The 20,577-nt window shown below is 41.1% G+C and overlaps 1 protein-coding gene across 6 annotated transcripts in view; it reads left to right on the plus strand.

Annotated features, from left to right (window-relative positions):
- APP (amyloid beta precursor protein) overlaps positions 1-20,577 on the plus strand; it is a 313,643-nt gene that overhangs the window by 204,520 nt on the left and 88,546 nt on the right. For all 6 annotated transcript variants that reach the window (XM_069549724.1, XM_069549735.1, XM_069549746.1 and 3 more), the window contains 3 exons: positions 2,640-2,773; positions 11,058-11,132; positions 12,624-12,782. In XM_069549724.1, the coding sequence (XP_069405825.1) occupies positions 2,640-2,773; positions 11,058-11,132; positions 12,624-12,782 (368 nt within the window). The remainder of the gene's footprint in view (positions 1-2,639; positions 2,774-11,057; positions 11,133-12,623; positions 12,783-20,577) is intronic.

Genomic DNA, 20,577 nt, shown 5'->3' on the forward strand with positions numbered 1-20,577 from the left:
AGTGGACTCAGATTGTAGTGTTTCTCTCTTTCCATAAAACAGTAGATCTGCAAATTATAAGAGTTGGAGAAAACCATAAGTTACTTCCTACTTGTAACTTCTACAATTTCAGTTTTCCAAACAGGGTGCCATGCTATGGTTTACAGCAACTTACAACTGTTGGCTATCTTGATCTGTGAATATGACCCTAAACCTTTATACATTTTCATTTATCCAAAATGTGAAATACAGTTAGCCTAATTATAGCATTCTGCCAGATTTTACTATGCCAAAAGAACTTTAACTTGTTCTCATTTACTGTCAGCAAAGATGAGAAAATGATTAAAACCTTGGGAAAAATGCTAAATGCTACTTCCATGTCAAGTGGGGACATGACATGCATATCGATATATGCATATTGATTTACTTAAGTTGATGCGGAAAAACGTGTACCTTTGTTTTTTAACAAAAAAAGACTTAATTGAAAATTATTTCTCAGTCTTAAAGATTAGGATACATTTTTAGTAATTTCAGCCTTTTATGCAAGTCATACTGAAGATTTTTTAGAAAAGTACATATTTTTTTTCCTCTCCACTGTACTTCATGGTCCTATGTGTAATTCATTTTCAGTAGATGTGGAATAAAAGTAGCTGGTTCTTCCTGTGGTTAGGATAAGTGCTAAGATTTGAATTAGGATAAAACAGTGAGCAAAGGAGAAGGGCAGGGTGCTAATGTGAATGAAGCGCCCTGTGTACCACCCTTTCTGTGGAGTGACAGACACATGGGGCAGCATCTCATTTTCCCAGCACTCCTAATACATTGGCATGTTGTCACCACTGGATAGATGAATAAACTGGAACATAGAGTGCTGAAGTTACTTGCCCTGGGTCACAGCTCATCTAAGAAAGACTGAATCAAGCTGTGATCGAAACCATGGTGTGCCCGATTACACAGTTGGTGCTCTTTTCCTCCTTTCTTCCTTTTTGCGGCTGAATACATGCTCCCTTGTCTATTACAGAAGATGGGGGCCGATGTCTTTCAATACGTATACCCTCTGCCAGTTTCAGACCAGTCGACTCAAAAATCCCCTGGTATTTTGGGGAAAAAAATTCCAGTAATATGCCCTGCCTCCTTCCTTCCACTTCAGAAAAACATCTAGATTGACAACCAAACTGCTTTTATTTTTTTAGAAAAGAATTGTTACACAGTGATTGAAGTAGAAGGGAAGAAATAAGAATGAATAGTTCTCTCTTTAAGATTAGATTCATTAATTACATAACAAGAAAGCTTTCTTGTTTTAGAGCCTTTAGATGGGAACATTCCAGATGTTTTTTTCCCCCTTGTTTTTCAGTCATGGACTTCTGTCTGACTCTTTGAAACCCCATGAACTGCAGCACTCCAGGCTTGCCTGTCCTCCACTATCTCCCCACGTTTGCACAAACTCATGTCCATTGAGTCGGTGATGCCAACCAACCATCTCATCTTCTGCCCCCACTTCTCCTTTTGCCTTCAATCTTCCAAACATGCGTAAAAGACACTTACCTTACTGTTTAGCTTCAAAATGAGCTAGCAGTTAATTCTTCTCATTTTAGTTCTTTTTGGAATATTAGATCTCAAATATAATAAATAGTCAAGTAATCAGGTAAGGTTAGCAAAGAAGAATACTTAGATTGATGATGGTTGACTAATCTTTTGAATAAAACACTTAAATTGATTTGGCTTGAGAATATAGTGAAAACACCTAAATTCATTTTTCGCGTTGAACATGCTTTCTTCTTTAAATCAAAATCTTTTCTTTTCATGTTGGGTTTTTTAATAAGCTCATAAGTGCTCTGAATTCTCACTAGTCATTACTGATCTTTTGTAAAACTGCTGGTATAGGCATTATAATTTACTCGGCTCATGAGTTTCAGACATTTTTGCTTTATAGTACATACACTCTTCAATTTTATGGGTATTTATTTTTCCACATAATATAGCAGAATGTGTTGCAATTCAGGAATATCCCTCAGCAGTGTTAGTGGAATTCAAAATAGAAATCAGTTTCCTTTTGACAACTGGTATAATGAATTGGTTGACTATTGCCAAATTGTGAAGACAGAAAGCTCCTTTTGTGATTTCAAAAATGAATGTATTGACACTTACGAACTTTTCAGTAATGTTTCAGATGCTTTCTGACCAGATATCTAAAATCCAGTGTAGGATTTTCTTCATTCTGAGCTGCAGTTATTCTGCAGTATGCTGATTTTGAGATTTCCTTGCCCTTTTCAGAAATCTTAAGGTGTGATACTGATACCACTGTTTACTTTCAGGATTACAAACATTACTGTCCCAAGACATAGGGAGCTGATGCACCATATCTGTGTTAAACACCAACTGTTTTTGCTCTATGCATGCTTGTTTTGCAGGGAATTTTAAAGTTATTGTAATCACAAAAAAGGACCATTTTCAAGATTTTCCTTCACCCTATTCTTAAAAGGGGTGAAAGACACCTGTACTGTGCTGCAAGACGTCTCACGTTCTCTTAAACGGCATTAACATCTTGTTTGTGCTTCTTTACTAAACTCTTTGTTCTGGAATAATCAGAAAATAAGGTTTTCTTTTGAAATGACTGGATGTTCTGTCGCTCTCCTTAAACCTTCTTTCCTTCTGTGTTATAGTTCCTACAACAGCAGCCAGTACCCCTGACGCCGTTGACAAGTATCTTGAGACGCCTGGAGATGAGAATGAGCACGCCCATTTCCAGAAAGCCAAGGAGAGGCTGGAGGCCAAGCACCGCGAGAGGATGTCCCAGGTACGTGTGGCTCTCTATCCTTTAGCCCTGCCATACTGGGAAATCTGGATTTGCCTCTGCCTCTGTCTCCCCAGGGGCCCTGTGACTAATGAATGCCCAGGGGTCAGTGGTGGTTGTTGTATAGTCGCTGAATCGTGTCCAGCTCCTTGCAACCCCATGGATTGTAGCCCACCAGCCTCCTCCTTCTTGCCTTCCCAGGCAAGAATACTGGGTTGCCATTTCCTTCTCCAAGTGAACTTCCTGACCCAGAGATCAAACCCTTGTCTCATGCATTGACAGGTAGATTCTTTACTACTGAGCCGCCAGGGAAGCCCCCTGGGGTAAGGGCCTTTAATTTGATCCAGATCTTAAAGACATAATATTTTAAGTGTTTGCTATAAGGGCACCAATTTGGGGGTTTTTGCATTCTCCTTGAACTTGCCACCTAGGAAAGATCTTGGGATAGCACTATAGTAAAATTTTGTTGGCACAAATTAAGTTGTGCGTACACCTTTCTTGATGGTTTTGTCATTCTGTCTTTAGGGTGGTCCTGTAACCATGACGGCATAAATTTAAATTCCTTAAAATGTTCTTTAGCAAAGATGAATATTTTTGTATGAAATAAACTTTGAGCCTAACATTTCTTACAGAGTTAATTCATAAGACTATAGGGGCTTAAAACCAAAGTAAATCATAATAATCTAGTCCCATTAGTCATCTAGTCATATAAATGATAGATAATGCAATAAAGGTTCAAGTGTTTGGCTTCTCAGAGAGGCATTTGGAATCCAAGCGTTTCTTGCTCCTAGTACAATGCTTTTTTTCGCTACACTGGGCTGCAAACCCTGGTTTTTTAAATCATACATGTGTGCTCAGTTCAGTTCAGTTCAGTCATTCAGTTGTGTCCGACTCTTTGCAACCCCATGGACTGCAGCACACCAGGCTTCCCTGTCCATCACCAACTCCTGGAGCTTGCTTGAACTCATATCCATTGAGTCGGTGATGCCATCCAACCATCTCATCCTCTGTCATCCCCTTCTCCTCCTGCCTTCGATCTTTCCCAGTATCAGAGTCATTTTTAATGAGTCAGTTCTTCCCATCAGCTGGCCAAAGTGTTGGAGCTTCAGCTTCAGCATCATTCCTTCCAAAGAAATCCTAGGGTTGATTTCCTTTAGAATGGACTTGTTGGATCTCCTTGCAGTCCAAGGGACTCTCAAGAGTCTTCTCCAACACCACAGTTCAAAAGCATGAATTCTTCAGTGCTCAGCTTTCTTTGTAGTACAACTCTCACATCCATACATGACTATTGGAAAAACCATAGTTTGACTTTGTTGGCAAAGTAATGTCTTTGCTTTTTAATATGCTGTCTAGGTTGGTCATAGATTTCTTCCAAGGAGCAAGCATCTTTTAATTTCATGGCTGCAGTCACCATCTGCAGTGATTTTGGTGGTGGTTTAGTCACTAAGTCGTGTCTGACTCTTGCGACCCCATGGAATGTAACCTGCCAGGCTCCTCTGTCCTTGGGATTCTCCAGGGAAGAATACTGGAGTGGGTTGTCATTTCCTCCTCTAGAATTTGTATGTAGTAATACCAACTACAGTTTAAGGTATGCTTGCTACCAGGTGCTGGATATTGCATTGAAAGTAAAAGTGTTGGTTGTAATCCATGGACTGCAGCCCTCGGGGCTCCTCTGTCCATGGAATTCTCCAGGGGATCTTCTCAACCCAGAGATCGAACCCAGGTGTTCTGCATTACAGACAGATTCTTAACTTTCTGAGCAATTAGAGGAAGATAATACTGAGGATTTTAGCCCTTTCTAGATTCTTCAGTCATTAAACAAATACGTGTCCATCACTTACTTCCAATCACCTTTCCAACTTGTAGTCTATATGAAGAAATAACAGGAAAAGTTATATTTAAGAAACATACATGAGTGAATGAAGAAAGATCTCAGGTTAAAGTCAACCACACTTTTTTGGTGTTAATATTCTATGTAAATACCAGAAGATGTGACTGATTTTTGTCAAGTTTAGCACATATACTTCAAAGTTCCCATGATAAACACTGAACATGATTCATGAACCTGGCATAAATTTTGTAAAATCATAATCTGTCTTTAGTAGAGGACATTGATCATAGCTTTTTATTTTCTGGTGATTTGACATGTGAGGCCTTCCTAATCCCAGGGAGATTGTCACAGGGCTGGCCAGTTCCTAGGGTTAGCAGATGACTGGCCTGCAAAGGCTCCTTTCATATACACAGCCACCAATCCAAAGCCCGTACCCCTCAGCTACCCTCTTTACAGTCTCTTACATTTCAGTCCACTATCACCTGCCCTTCCCACCCCAAGGTTTAAGTATCAGACAATGTGGGAGAGCCCCTCTACCCCAGGGCCCATCCAAAATATTCACACTAGCCAATTTTATACCCGTTAAGCCTGCTTACCCTGCCTTGCACATTTCTTCCCACAAAAGCCATAGTGAAAGTTCCTACCACAGTTTTCCTTCACTCCCTTTGCCTCCTGACCACCCTGGTGCTTTCCTGTGTCACCCTTTACCCCCCTGCCCCTCTGCCACATGGCATGACTTGTCACCTCCTCTTGGGAACTGTGACTTAAAGTTTTTTCAGTGGTAGCGGTCTTCTGATATGTTGCCTTCACCTACCTAAATAAAAATAAAACCTGTATTTAACCATAGAACTTCTAATGTATCTGGAAAGACTTTTTTTTTTTTTAATGAGTCACCAGAGTATTTGGAACTACTTAGGAATAATAACATTAAAGGAAAAACACCATAATTACAATACTTGGGCTCTAGAGTGTAATGTGCAGATATAGTTGTTGCCTATGATGAAGACTTAAAAGCAAATTGAACTAGAAAGGTAGCTAGGGATTTCCATGGTGCTTTAATGGTTAAGACTCTGAACTTCCACTGTGGAGGGCACAGGTTTGATCCTGGTCGAGGAACTAAGATCCCACATGCTGTGCAGCTCAGCCAAAAAATAAATAAATAAAAGTAAAAAAAAAAATAAAGTAGAAAGCTAGCTAGAGTGGAATAGTGAGGTTTCACCTGAAGCCAGTTCTTCTGAAAAATAGGATTTTTCTTTAGGAAAGATATAAACGATATAGAATCACAATTAAGAAGGTTGAGTATCACCCACCACACTGGTTGCCATAGAAAAGACATCTTTGAAACTTCAGTCCGGTCTCATTGCTTGTTTGTGAAGCTTTTAGGACCTTCTTATTGCCCTCAGAATCCACTTATGAGACAATGGGGCCCCCGAAAAGAATGCTAACAAAATCAACACTGAATGCTCAGCTTGGCATTTCCAGTGCCTGCCCAGGCACCCCAACCCCCTGCACCCCAACTCCAGCCTTCCTTACTTCCTCTCCTGCCTCAACTGCCAACATCCCCGTATGGGCAGCCTTAACCCACTCGGCTCAACACATGCTCAGCTCATCGTGGACTTCTCTATGGTCTCAGCGTGGAGCTCTGGAAAGGAACCAACTCTTCTTCACATGGATGCTTCTCAGTCATTGCCACACTCATGTAGTCCTCAGAGTGGGACAAAGTCATTCCTCTCTGCATTTAATTAAATATTTTGCTCACCAGTTTTATTCCTCCAGCTGGATTATAATTGTTCAGTCCCTATACATGTGTATACGGTGCCTTCCTAACCTTACACTTCTATCGTGAACCCACCTAGTCACTATTTTTTTAAAGAAAAGACAGATTCTGAATTCTTCCTAGCGTTTATTGGTCATTTTGATTCTATGAATTAAACTGACATCAAATACTCTTTTTCAGATACTATAGATCTCCCCAGACGAGTAACTTCATTTTAGTTTAGCACACCTGTTTAAGCCATGACTTAGTTCATATATGTTTTGATGGACTTTCATTGTCTTCTAGTCATTACCCATATCTGAGATAATTTACAGAATGTTATCCTGGAGCAGAGAATGTTGTCTGTTACATTCCAGTGATCATGGGAGTGTGAGATGCTTGAGATCAACATTTATCATCATAATTTATGGTACTGAATTCTGGGCGCTGTTTGACTTTGAACTTGCCTGCCTCCTAAATCTCTCTGTATTAGTTGTCATTTTCTCTGCATGAAGCAGCCAAGTCTTTGAAGATCCATAAATCCAAATGATACTGATACTTTTGTGCATGCAGTGGAAAATTGCTTTATAAGATTATAGGGGGCCACTGTGAAGTCTAGATCTGGAGAATTTTTAATTTAAAAATATCATGTTTTAAAATGATTTTTATTATAGTTTTTGTTATTTGTTTTCTTAGAAATACAGAGAATTTGAAGAGTTTGGGTATTTGGAGTGTTTTTTTGTTGGGGCGCATGATAACTCTGAACTTACAGACTTTTGTTGTTCTCTGTTGTGAACGGAGAAGGGAATGGCAAGCACTCCAGTGTTTTTGCCTGGAGAATCCCATGGACAGAGGAGCCTGCTGGGCTGCAGACCGTGGGGTCACAAAGAGTCGGACACAACTGAGTGACTAACACATACATGTTATGAATAGTATCTAGCAAATACAAGAATCCAAATAATCATTTATTATGTATTATTTAATGGTTTTAATATATCCTTCAAATAAAGTTCTTCAAAATGGAAGTTGACCTTTCTCGACATTTGTTATTTTTAAGATAAGCATCAGTATCTTAGGAACAGCCTTTTCTCCAGTCACCAAATATAAATAAACGTAGCTCACCTGTTGGATTTGCCATTGTATCATGGCTGATTGGGCTGCAGGGGACAATAACATGGTCTTCAGAGCCACAGAGATCTCGGTTTACATCTGTCCTTCTCCTTTATTTTCCTCCCTAACTTTGAGTAGGTAACTTAACCTGGTTCATAAAAATGAGGATGTCCATGCCTAATCTCACAGGATGGTGTGAGGAATCAATTAAACAAAAGAGATTTCGTAAAGCTCTCAGTCCTGGACCTGGTATTTAGCAGGTCAAGAGTGATCTGATGCATTATCAGTGAACCTCAGTGGAAAGCATTTGTTCAGAAGGAGATATTGTGCCCACTGTGTGTTTATCTTTCAGTAAGTAGGCCTAGTGTGATGGTGCAGGTGCGTTGTTTTATTCACAAAGGTATAGTTATTCTTCAGTTGCTCTGAGAATCAAAAATTTGTTTCATTTCTATAGGAATGCTTATTTTCAATTTATTAGCTAAGTTCAGTTCCGTTCAGTCGCGTCAAACTCTTTGCAACCCCATGAATCGCAGCACGCCAGGCCTCCCTGTCCATCACCAACTCCCGGAGTTCACTCAAACTCATGTCCATCAAGTCAGTGAAGCCACCCAGCCATCTCACCCTCTGTCATCCCCTTCTCCTCCTGCCTTCAATCCCTCCCAGCATCAGAGTCTTGTCCAATAGTCAACTCTTCGCATGAGGTGGACAAAATATTGGAGTTTCAGCTTTAGCATTAGTCCTTCCAATGAACACCCAGGACTGATTTCCTTTAGAATGGACAGGTTAGATCTCCTTGCAATCCAAGGGACTCTCAAGAGTCTTCTCCAACACCACAGTTCAAAAGCATCAATTCTTCGGCACTCAGCTTTCTTCACAGTCCAACTCACATCCATACATGACTACTGGAAAAACCATAGCCTTGACTAGATGGACCTTTGTTGGCAAAGGAATGTCTCTGCTTTTGAATATGCTATCTAGGTTGGTCATAACTTTCCTTCTAAGGAGTAAACGTCTTTTAATTTCATGGCTGCAATCACCATCTGCAGTGATGTTGGAGCCCCAAAAAATAAAGTCAGACACTGTTTCCCCATCTATTGGCCATAAAGTGATGGGACCAGATGCCATGATCTTAGTGTTCTGAATGTTGAGCATTAGGCCAACTTTTTCACTCTCCTCTTTCACTTTCATCAAGAGGCTTTTTTTAGCTAAGTAAGTCTCCTCAGTTATTCCATGGATTCCCTTGCTCAAAGCTGAAAGTTCTGAATATTGAAAGGGAGATGGTAAAAATTCAGTGTAATACAGGAAATCAGTTCTTCACATCCCAATAAACCATTTGACTTCTCTCTCAAACTAATTTTGAGATTCCTTACCTGAGGAACTCATGGTAGAATACAGCCACCATGAACATTCTCGAGGCAGGAAATTGAAGTATTTTTATTGCAAGGCTTATCTCATCTATAAAGCAGAAGTAGCCTTCAGTTGCCTCATCTCATAAGTGCCCCTCATTAACTTCTCGGAGCCACCAAAGTATCTGGGGAAATGTGTTTCATTCCTTCAGTATTCTGTTCTTGTTCATAGCAGCCTGGCATTTCTCAATTTTTCTCTGAACGTGCTAGATTATTTTTTATATGCTCTTCACTTGTAATAGGGGCTTCCATGGTGGCTCAGAGAGTAAAGAATCTGCCTGCAATGCAGGAGACCTTTGTTTTGTCCCTGTGTTGGGAAGATCCCCTGGAGAAGGGAACAGCTACCCACTCCAGTGTTCTGGCCTGGAGAGTTCCATGGACTGTCTAGTCCATGGGGTTGCCAAGAGTCAGACACAACCGAGCGACTTTCACTTGCACTTGTAATAGAAAATTCATTCCATCCTTTTTTCCTCATAATTTCGTGAAAGCAACATGAAGCCTGTCCTGTAGTTTCTACAATGAAGCAAACCTAATAAACAATAAACTGTCTAATTTAAAACTTGACTTGATGATGTGATATCCTCATAGAACTTCTCTATCCATAGTTATTTATGCCAAGCTTTTTTGTTGTTGTTGTTATCTTGGAGGATGTCAGGAAAAAAAGGCAATTCCTTAGGAATAAGTACCTGTAAATAACAGGCTCTTATAGTACAGACATCACTGTCTCTGCTTTGTGTATCCACCAAGTCTGCAAGTACACAGCTGTCAACAGACCATTATTTTGCTTACTAGATCTTTCTTTTCTTTACCTTACCTTGCTCAAGTATGAGCTACACTTTAAAAACTCTACTTGATAGTGAGTGGTACTCTTGAAAAGGAAAAGGAAGCTGTAGGTGGTAAGAATCAAGTATCATTTTCTTTCAACAGCATCCATAGCTGCAGACTTTTCCTCAGCATTCAAATCAGTGGGTGAACTTCTCTTAGAGAAATCCCAAGTAAACATTATGGATGAGAGGAGGAAGTCTTATTTTCCTACAAAACAGATTAGCCTGGTTACTGTATTAGTGTTACTTACAAGAATGCTTTCTGCTACATTCAGAACATTGTAATGTGTGCTGTCCTGGAACGTGTGGAGGAATCTAGAGCATGCATCCTCTGCTGTTTATGAGATGACTTGGCGAGCAGAAGGTTCTAATCATCCTCAGTTCTTTGGTGGGAGGGATCTTAGGATTTGTGACAATAGAAGTCTTTTCCTGCCTCCATCATGTACTTCATTTTGGCACTGTGTTCACTGCTTGTGTACACGTGCATAGAATGTTATTTATGGTTTTGTTCCCCTTTGTACTGTTTGAAAAATATAGAACTGAGATTTTATAACTTACCTTCACAAAAGACTAAAACCAGTGTGCTGAATATAATGTTGGAAAACCTTGTTCAGAAAATCTACATGTTTTATGGATCGTTGGCATTTGTGTACGTCAAATAAAATGACTTTTGGCTATTTCTCAGGAAAAGAAAAAAACCAACTTTGTTTCAAAGAGCTGTGTGCTTAGTTGCTCAGTCACATCCGACTCTTTGCCACCCCATGGGCTGTCACACGCCAGTGTCCTCTGTCCATGGGGATTCTCTGGGCAGGAATACCAGAGTGGGTAACCATGCCCTCCTCCAGGGGATCTTCCCAACCCAGGGATAAAACCCAGGTCTCCCGCATTGCAGTCCGATTCTTTACCATTTCAGCCACCAGGGAAGCCTTCAAAGGGCCATATCCTTGCAATAAATGTGTACATTTATGTTTACGATACTGCTGTGACAGATTATTTACATCTTAGTGGGAGGTTAGATATTATTGAGCTAGGAATGGAATGTGATCATTTTTTGCATATATAAAATGTCAAGTGTGTGAACTTTCCTGGAAGTCCAGTGGTTAAGACTTCACCTTCTGATGCAGAAGATATAGGTTTGATCCCTGCGAGCTAAGATCCCGCGTGCTTCCTGGCCAAAACATAAAGCAGGAGCAATATTGTAACAAATTCAATAAAGACTTTAAAAATGTTTCACATAAAAAAAACTGTAAAAACAAATTTTTAATAAAATGTCAAATGTAGAAAGAACAGTGATGGTAGCTCATGAAATGCGTATTTGAAAGAAAAATTAATGGTTTTCAATGATTTATTCCTTCTGTAGGTCATGAGAGAGTGGGAAGAGGCAGAACGTCAAGCAAAGAACTTGCCTAAAGCTGATAAGAAGGCAGTGATCCAGGTAAACCCATCTCGTATCCACCACGGAGCAGCACACGCCCACAACCCTGGTTGATGGAGTGGCTGCACCCTTTCCAGCGTCTGCTGGAACCTCGTGTGCATGATTGCTCATTATTTCCCTTAAATTCAACTATTACTAATCAATATCTAGTAATTCAGTTGCTTAAAACCTGCCTAATATTTGCTCCCAAACAGCTTGTTATAATTCATTTCTGTAAAAGTCGTATTGTTACCTAAAGCCTAATTTTGATTAATAATATAGCTTTTAGATTGCCCTAGTCTTCTACTACTTCTTCCTCGTGGCCAATTTACATGATAAATTGAATTTCTGACAAGAACCCCTCTTAGAATTACCTTCAGTAACACATGAGATTATCATGGTCATTTTCTTAAAGTTTTGAGTAAGAGAGGAGTTTTCTAAATAGGCATGTAATTTAGAGTTTCAAGAATACATATATTTATCCTGCATTATGGTTAGTCAAATCGATTTTTAGGGACCATATAAAATAATGAATTTACATTGAGAAATTAGATCTGGGGATGGAAAGCAGGGAAGTGAGGAGAACCCATAAAACGTGCTGAATTAGTCAAAATGTTGAAATGACTGAACTCTTTGAAGAGAAGGAAGTATGATATCTCTTTTAAAAGATTTTAACTTAGTGTAGTAGCAGAACCATCTGAAGGGCTTGTTAAAACTCAGCGTTTTGTTGATGCTGCTGCCATTTAGTCACTAAGTTGTGTCTGACTCTTTTGGGACCGCGTGGACTGTAGCCCGCCAGGCTCTTCTGTCCATGAGATTTCCCAGACAAGAATCCTGGAGTAGGTTACCATTTCCTTCTCCAGGGGATCTGCCCAACTCAGGGACTGAACCCACATCTTCTGCATTGGCAAGCGGATTCTTTTTACTACTGAGCCTGTTGAATGCATGATCGCTCAGTCATGTCCGACTCTTTGAGGTACCAAGGACTGTAGCCCACCAGGCTCCTCTGTCCATGGAATTCTTCCAGCAAGAAGACTGAAGTCGGTAGCCATTCCCTTCTCCAGGGCTTCCTCCCAATCCAGGGATCGAACCTAGATCTCCAGCTTTGCAGGCAGATTCTTTACCGTCTGAACCATCAGGGAAGGTTGGTTTACCAGGAAGGATGGTAGCTTTACCAGGAACCATCAGGGAAGGTTGGTTTACCAGGAAGGATGATAGCTTTACCAGGAACTATCAGGGAAGGTTGGTTTACCAGGAAGGATGGTAGCTTTACCAGAAACCATCAGGGAACCATCAGGAAAGCTCACAGGGAGCCTATTCTTTAGCTATAACTAGATGTAACATTCACAATGCTAATTAACTTTCTGATGTTAATTAATTTAAATAAATAATTTAAAATAATGGAAATAAAATACTGTGTATAATTCAAGGATTAAAAAAAAAGCCTTGAATTGCTGCTCCGTCCCATTTGTCCAGTTCCTGATTGTCACACGCCTGTGTTTGTGATCGCAGCACTTCCAGGAGAAGGTGGAGTCTCTGGAGCAGGAAGCAGCCAACGAGAGGCAGCAGCTGGTGGAGACGCACATGGCCAGGGTGGAAGCCATGCTCAACGACCGCCGCCGCCTGGCCCTGGAGAATTACATCACCGCCCTGCAGGCTGTGCCCCCTCGGGTAGGCATCCCTTCACCTCTCGGGGCACAGCAGACAGTAGGCATGGGGACAGTGGGGACAGAAGGCCATTAGAAAGACATCAGGAGAAATGCCGAAAGCACCCTTAATCACAAGTTCAACCTCAGCCTATTTTATCTTGAAGGTTAAAGTGTCCCAGGGCCATCTCTGCACAATAGACACACCTTTCCATGGAGGGGTCGCACAGGCTTCCCAGGGACTCACAGTGCAAGACCTGATTTGAGTTGTTTAGTTGTGTCCGATCCTTCTCGACCCCATGGACTATAATCCGCCAGGCTCCTCTGCCCATGGGATTCGTCAGGCAAGAATACTAGAGTGGGTGGTCATGGTCTCCTCCAAGAGATCTTTCCAACCCCAGGATCAAACCTACATCCCTTATATCTCCTGCATGGGCAGGAGGGTCCTTTACCACCTGGGAAGCCTTGGATGATGGTCATTCGTGGAACTGCTGAAGTCAGGGAACCACAGTAGCTGGAAGGAATTTAGATGTAACCTGGTCACGTGACGTAACTGAGGTCAACAAAATCCAAGATTTGGCTGGGTCATAAGGAGTTTTTATGGAATAAGAGGAACTCACATTTCCTGCTGGTAGCAGCAGCCACATTCTCTAGGGGTAAGAGCCTTATTTGGTCATGACGTCCACAGCAAAGGAACTTATTTGTGTTCAGGGATAAATACCAAAGGCCGTGCATGCCTAGTTCTCCTCAAGGAGGCTTCAAGGAGAGCTTACACTGGATGTAAGGAACATTCTGAGCTTGAGTCTGTGTATATTATGTCTTTGTTCTGTCCATTACCGAGTTAGGGATTTTGAAATACCCAACTGTGATCGTGGATTGATCTCTTTCTGATGTGATGGCCTCAGGTTTTGCTGTACGTATTTTGAGGCTCTGGACTTTTCATTTGTTTGTTTATTTGGCTGCACCAAGTATTCGTTGTGGCACGAGGCATCCTGGATCTTCGTTGAGGCTTGCAAGATCTTTAGTTGTAGCATACAAACTCTTAGTGGCAGCATGTGGGATCCAGCTCCCTAACCAGGGATCAAATCCAGCCCCCTACATTGGGAGTGTGGAGTCTTAGCCACTGCACCACCATGGAAGTCCCCAGAAGCTCTGTTTTTAGGTGCATAAATATTCAGTGTTGTTCCATTCTCCCTACCACCCTCTACCATAGTCATTGTGAAATGACGTCCTTTTATCCATAGTCACATGTTTTGCTCTGAAATTACTGTGTCTGATATTAAGCTACTCTAGTTTTCTTTTGATTAATGTATCATATTATATCATTTTTCCATCCTTGTGCTTTTGTTTAGCCTATTTGTTTATATTTGAAGGGCATTTCTTGTGGGCAGCACGTACTTGGGACTTCCCCTTTAACTAAGAAGACCATTTAAATGAAGTTACTATTATGACTATGCCTAAATCTATCTTTGTGCTGTTTGTTTGTAGTCCCATCTTGTTCCTTATTCCTTTTTCTTTTTTGGCTACCTTTTGGATTAATTTAATATATTTAATGATTCTGTGTTGTGTCCTTTGGTGGCTTTTAACTATAACTCTTTATTATTTTAGTCTTTGCTCAGGTATGTCTGAAAATATCTTTAGTTTACCTTTGTCTAAAAAGATACGTTTACTAGAATAGAATTCCGGGTTGAAGTTTTTCTTCAGCTGCCTTAATGATGATGCTCCATTGTCTTCTTAGTTGCATTGTTTGCAACAAAAATACTGATATCATCCTTTTCTTTACTTCTCTTTAAATAATGCATCTTTTTTTAAATCTGGCTGCTTTTAGCATATTTTCCTTTATCACTAGCTTAGAGCAACTTGATTATGATGTAACCTAGTATATTTCAATTTTCCCTTAATCCCATTTGGCTGTTTTTCATATCATACACTATAGTTTTCACATGTAGAATGTGAGTCTGGATTTTTGTTTGTTTGTTTCACGTCTTCCATATCTTTATTTAATTTTTGAACCTTTGGAATTTTTTTTATCAGTTGTCAGATATTGTGACGTTCACCTTGAGAGTACTGGGTATTTTTGGATACCTGTAACTATTCCTAATCTTCTGTTGTCCCCTTCTTCTCCTGCCTTAAATCTTTCCCAGCGTCAGGATCTTTTCAAATGAGTTGGCTTGTCATATCAGGTGGCCAAAGTATTAGAGCTTCAGCTTCAGCATCAGTCCTTCCAGTGAATATTCAGGGTTGATTTCCTTTAGGATTGACTGATTTGATGAGAGATTGTTAGATGGTGTCACCAACTCAGTGGACATGAGTTTGAGCAAACTCCAGGAGACAGTGCATGCTGCAGTCCATGGGACTCAAAGAATTGGACTCAACTTAGTGATTGAACAGCAACAACAATGACTGTTTCTGAGCTTTGTTCTATAGTGCAGGTAAATGCAGTTATCAATGAAAGCTGAGTTTTTCTATCTGGATGATGGGAATAAATACTATTTGTGACCCTGTGTGAACACTGGACACTTGCCTCAAATCCTTCTGGATGATTGTTTTTCCTGTGGCCTCAATTTCCTTCACGTGTGTGAAACTAATACCCATCACTGGTCAGCTGCATTCTCATAGGGCATCCTCTCCAGATCCTCTCTCCAAACAACTCCTTCCTCTCCAGTTTTCCGTCCTTTGATTGTCAGGCACCTCCCTGTCTCCAGACTCCAAATCCAAGTCTTCAGCTCTCTGGAATCTACCAGGCTCTAACTGGGTTCCCAAACCTGGAACCGTAGCCTGGGAACTCAAGGCAGTAAACACAGGCAGTCGTAGAGCTCACAGCGTTAGTTTCCCATTTCTTGCCGGTCTCTGTCCTCCACCTGATAGCTGGCATCTTACGGGAATATAGTTCTAGATATCTTCTCCACGGGAGCAGAGTAAAGCTGGTTCCCTCTACAAAATCTTGGCTGAAAGTAGAAGTCTGTGTCTACATTATGTAACCAAACCAAAAAGTCACCCACTTGCATGTATTCTCCTCATTTTTTTTTTCTATACTAAGATTTAGTGCAGAAAACTCGGAGGAACCGTGAAAGAGCTCCTGATACTCTTCCAGATCATGAAATAGTATTGACCTTGTTCTACCAATGACATCACTGAGATTGAGTGGCTGGTCCAGGGTGACACCACTGGTAAGGGACAGGGTGGATCTGTGAATCACAGTTGACCCCTGCAGTGCCTTCCAACCAGACCAGGCTTCCTCTCAGAACAATAAGCTTTTGATGAAGAATATTCACATTAGCATTTTCATTTTCTATTCAGAAAAAAAAATCTATGTCCAAGCACTGCTCAGTAAAATTCTGTTCAGTATGTTTAGAGAATGAGTTCCTTAATTATACTCCCTTTTTTTTTTAATAGGACTTGATTTTGAGATCGGGGTCATCAACATCATTTGCCAGCGATAGGCAGGGTGGGGGCCGTTGAGAGCAGAACCTTCATAGCTGACATTTAGTGATGGCAGCTAAAGGTCCAATTACTGAAGTAAGATCTTTCCTAGATGGTCATTGACAGAGCTGAAAATAAAATGAGGACTGAATGGAATCTTTAACAAACACACATTTCAGATCTTTCAGTTCAGCCTCATCAGCCATCACAGGAAAGACTGTTACAAGAGGAATGTTTGCCAAAGCTGCTTGTGTTATCAAAGGGGATAAATTCAGATTGGTCATAATTATGTGCCCTGAGTCTGTTGATCACGTCACGTAGAATTAGACATGTTTATTTGAAATGAAAATTAAAAATTGGATTAACAAGAATTGTTTTACACTCAGAAAAATCAGGTTGTCATTGATTGAACCAAGTATTCATAGTCAAGTCTTACCTAGAAATGCATAAAATTCTCCCATGTAATAAAACTGGGACTGTACAGAACAAAGATCAAGAATAGTTATTATTGTTGCTGTTCAGTTGCTAAGTTGAGTCCAACTCTTTGCAATCCCGTTACTGACCATTTCTGTTAAGTTATTGACATTGTCTGTTTTATTTGAATTTTAACATATAGCTTGACACACACTTAGCTCTGCAGTTTAGAAAATGGGAGAAAATTCTAAATCCCTTCTTAGGAGGTTTATATATTACTGTTGAAAGACATACCAAGAGCCTACCAATAACTATCTGAAAAAGGTCATGACTAGTATTGGAGTCATAAATGTTTCTGAAGTCTCCCTCATATTTAACTCAATGGCCGGAAAGTATGAAATATTTAATAATTGTTAGTTGAATATAAGAAAATGCATTAGCCAGGTTTTTACTATAGATTCTGTACCTGATATCACCTTCTGAATAATTATCCTCTTAACCCTGACCATAAAGTGATGGTCAGATAGATGGAGAAATAGTGGCTGACTTTATTCTGGGGGGCTCTAAAATGCAGGTGGTGATTGCACCCACGAAATTAAAACACACTTACTCCTTGGAAGGAAAGTTATGACCAACCTAGACAGCATATTAAAAAGCAGAGACATTACTTTGTCAACAAAGGTCCGTCTAGTCAAGGCTATGGTTTTTCCAGTGGTCATGTATGAATGTGAGAGCTGGACTATAAAGAAAGCTGAGTGCCAAAGAATTAATGCTTTTGAACTGTGGTGGTAGAGAAGACTCATGAGAGTCCCTTGGACTGCAAGGAGATCCAACCAGTCCTTCCTAAAGGAGATCAGTCCTGGGTGTTCATTGGAGGGACTGATGCTGAAACTAAAACTCCAGTCCTTTGGCCACCTGATGTGAGGAGCTGACTCACTGGAAAAGACCCTGATGCTGGGAAAGATTGAGGGCAGGAGGAGAACGGGACGACAGAGGATGAGATGGTTGGATAGCATCACCGACTCAATGGGCATGGGTTTGGGTAGACTCTGGCAGTTGGTGATGGACAGGGAGGCCTGGCATGCTGTGGTTCATAGGGTCACAAAGAGTTGGACACAACTGAGCGACTGAACTCAACTAACCCTGACCATATTGTACCAAATGGTCTCAGACTTTGTAAGTGGGGAATGCGAAATAGCATGCATTGTTTATACGCAGTCCCTTTGAAGCTTAGGTTTAATCCATATTTCTATTTTTTTTTTAACCCAAGCTTGGGAGTATGACGTGATGATGTATTTGTGTAACTAGAATTCCTTACTCTACCATGAATTTCATTTGTGAGTCCCAGAGTCTGTGTGTTGCTTTATGTTCCAGATTTCCTTTTTTGATTAATTACATGCCTACTGACTAATATATTGAGTGCCCAACCTACAAGTGCACTGTTTGAATCAGAGGAGGGCATAGCAACACACTCCAGTATTTTTGCCTGGAGAATCCCATGGCCAGAGGAGCGCCCCAGGCTACAGTCCATACATAGGGTTGCAAAGAGTCAGACACGACTGAAGCGACTTGGCACGTATATATACTTAAAATATTACAATTGCTAAAACAGTCTATTCTTGTCCTTTCATCCTCCTCCCCCTTCCACTCCCATCCCCTGGAATGAAAAACTTAGACCACAGTTGCGTCCTTTTGTATGCTCAGTCACTCAGTCGTGTCTGACTCTTTGTAACCCCATGGACTGTAGCCCGCCAGGCTCCTCTGTCCATGGGATTCTCCAGGCAAGAATACTGGAGTAGTTGCCACTTCCTACTCCAGGGGATCTTCCTGACCCAGGGATGGAACCCATGTGTCTTATATCTCCTGCATTGACAGGAAGATTCTTTACCACTAGTGCCAGCTGGGAAGCCCCACTAGGATAAACTCTTAATCTGCAGAAGGCTAGTGACTCTTCTAATGACAAGCTCTTCAAGATTTTCACTTCTCTGTATATTTCCTTGGAAGAAAAAAGGAGGTATACTTTTTTCCCCAGAAAAATTAAATTCCTCTCCAAAGTTGCATCAGTTCAGTTCAGTCACTCAGTCATGTCCACTTCTTTGCAACCCCATTGACTGCAACACACCAGGCATCCCTGTCCATCATCAACTCCTGGAGCTTGCTCAAACTCATGTCCATCAAGTCGCAATGCCATCCAACCATCTCATCCTCTGTCATCCCCTTCTCCTCCTGCCTTCAGTCTTTCCCAGCATCAGGGTCTTTTCCAGTGAGTCAACTCCTCACATCAGGTAGCCAAAGGACTGGAGTTTTAGCTTCAGCATCAGTCCTTCCAATGAATATTCAAGAATGATTTCCTTTAAGATGGACTGGTTTGATCTCCTTGCTATCCAAGTGACTCTCAAGAGTCTTCTCCAACACCACCATTCAAAAGCATCACTTCTTTGGCGCTCAGCTTTCTTTACAGTGCAACTCTCACATCCATACGTGACAACTGGAAAAACCATAGCTTTGACTAGATGGACCTTTGTTGGCAAAGCAATTTTGTTTCTGCTTTTTAATATGCTCTCATTGGAAAAGATCCTGATGCTGGGAGGGACTAGGGGCAGGAGGAGAAGAGGACAACAGAGGATGAGATGGCTGGATGGCATCACTGACTTGATGGACATGAATCTGAGTGAACTCCGGGAGTTGGTGATGGACAGGGAGGCCTGGCATGCTGGGATTCATAGGGTTGCAGAGAGTCGGACATGACTGAGCAACTGAACTGAACTGAACTGAGGTCCAGAGAGCAAGCATCTTAATTTCATGGTGGCAATCACCATCTGCAGTGATTTTGGAGCGCAAGAAGATAAAGTCTGTCACTGTTTCCATTGTTTCCCCATCTATTTGCCATGAAGTGATGGGAGTGGATGCCTTGATCTTCTTTTTTTGAATGTTGAGATTTAAGCCAACTTTTTCACTCTCCTCTTTCACTTTTATCAAGAGGCTCTTTAGTTCCTCTTCGCTTTCTCTCATAAGGGCAGTGTTATCTGCATATCTGAGGTTATTGATATTTCTCCCAGCAATCTTGATTCCAGCTTGTGTTTCATCCAGCCCAACGTTTCACATGATATATTCTGCCTTCCCTTTTCCAGGGGATCTTCCCAACCCAGGTATCGAACCCAGGTCTCCCGCATTGCAGGCATATTCTTTACCAGCTGAACCACAATGGAAGCCCAGGAATACTGGAGTGGGTAGCCTGTCCCTTCTCTAGTGGATCTTCCCCATCCAGGAATTGAACTAGGGTCTCTTGTATTGCAGGTGGATTCTTTACCAACTGAGCTATCAGGGAAGCCCCAGTGTACTCTGCATATGAGTTAAATAAACAGGTTGACAATATACAGCCTTGCATACTCCTTTCCCAATTTGGAACCAGTCCATTGTTCTATGTCTGGTTCTAACTGTTGTTCCTTGCCCGCATACAGATTTCTCAGGAGCTAGGTCAGGTGGTCTGGTATTCCCATCTCTTTAAGAATTTTTTACAGTTTGTTATGATCCACACAGTCAAAAGCTTTGGCATAGTCAATAAAGTTGCATCACACGTGGTTAACCTTCCATCACCCTTGGAGGCCTTTAAGCTACTGAACATATGTACTACTTTAAACTAAATTATCACCAAATATAGGACTTTGGCTTCTTACTTTCACAGAGCTCAAATTTAAGCAACTCATGGCCTCATGAACTATTGATTTAAATACTGTCTGAGCCTTCCCTCCTGTAATTGGCAGGGTCTACTTCATAGATGGAGAAAAGATTATTATATTGCCTGACTGTTCAAAATCCTCTGTAATCTGAAGAGAAACTAGACTTATGTGGGATCCTGTACAGATAAACTAAAGCCTGCATGCATGCTAAGATGCTTCAGTTATGTCTGACTCCTTGCGAACCCATGGACTTTAGCTCGCCAGGCTCCTCTGTCCTGGAATTCTCCAGGCAAGAATACTGGA

This window comes from Ovis canadensis, chromosome 1 (genome assembly GCF_042477335.2).
Source record: "Ovis canadensis isolate MfBH-ARS-UI-01 breed Bighorn chromosome 1, ARS-UI_OviCan_v2, whole genome shotgun sequence".
NCBI lineage: Eukaryota > Metazoa > Chordata > Mammalia > Artiodactyla > Bovidae > Ovis > Ovis canadensis.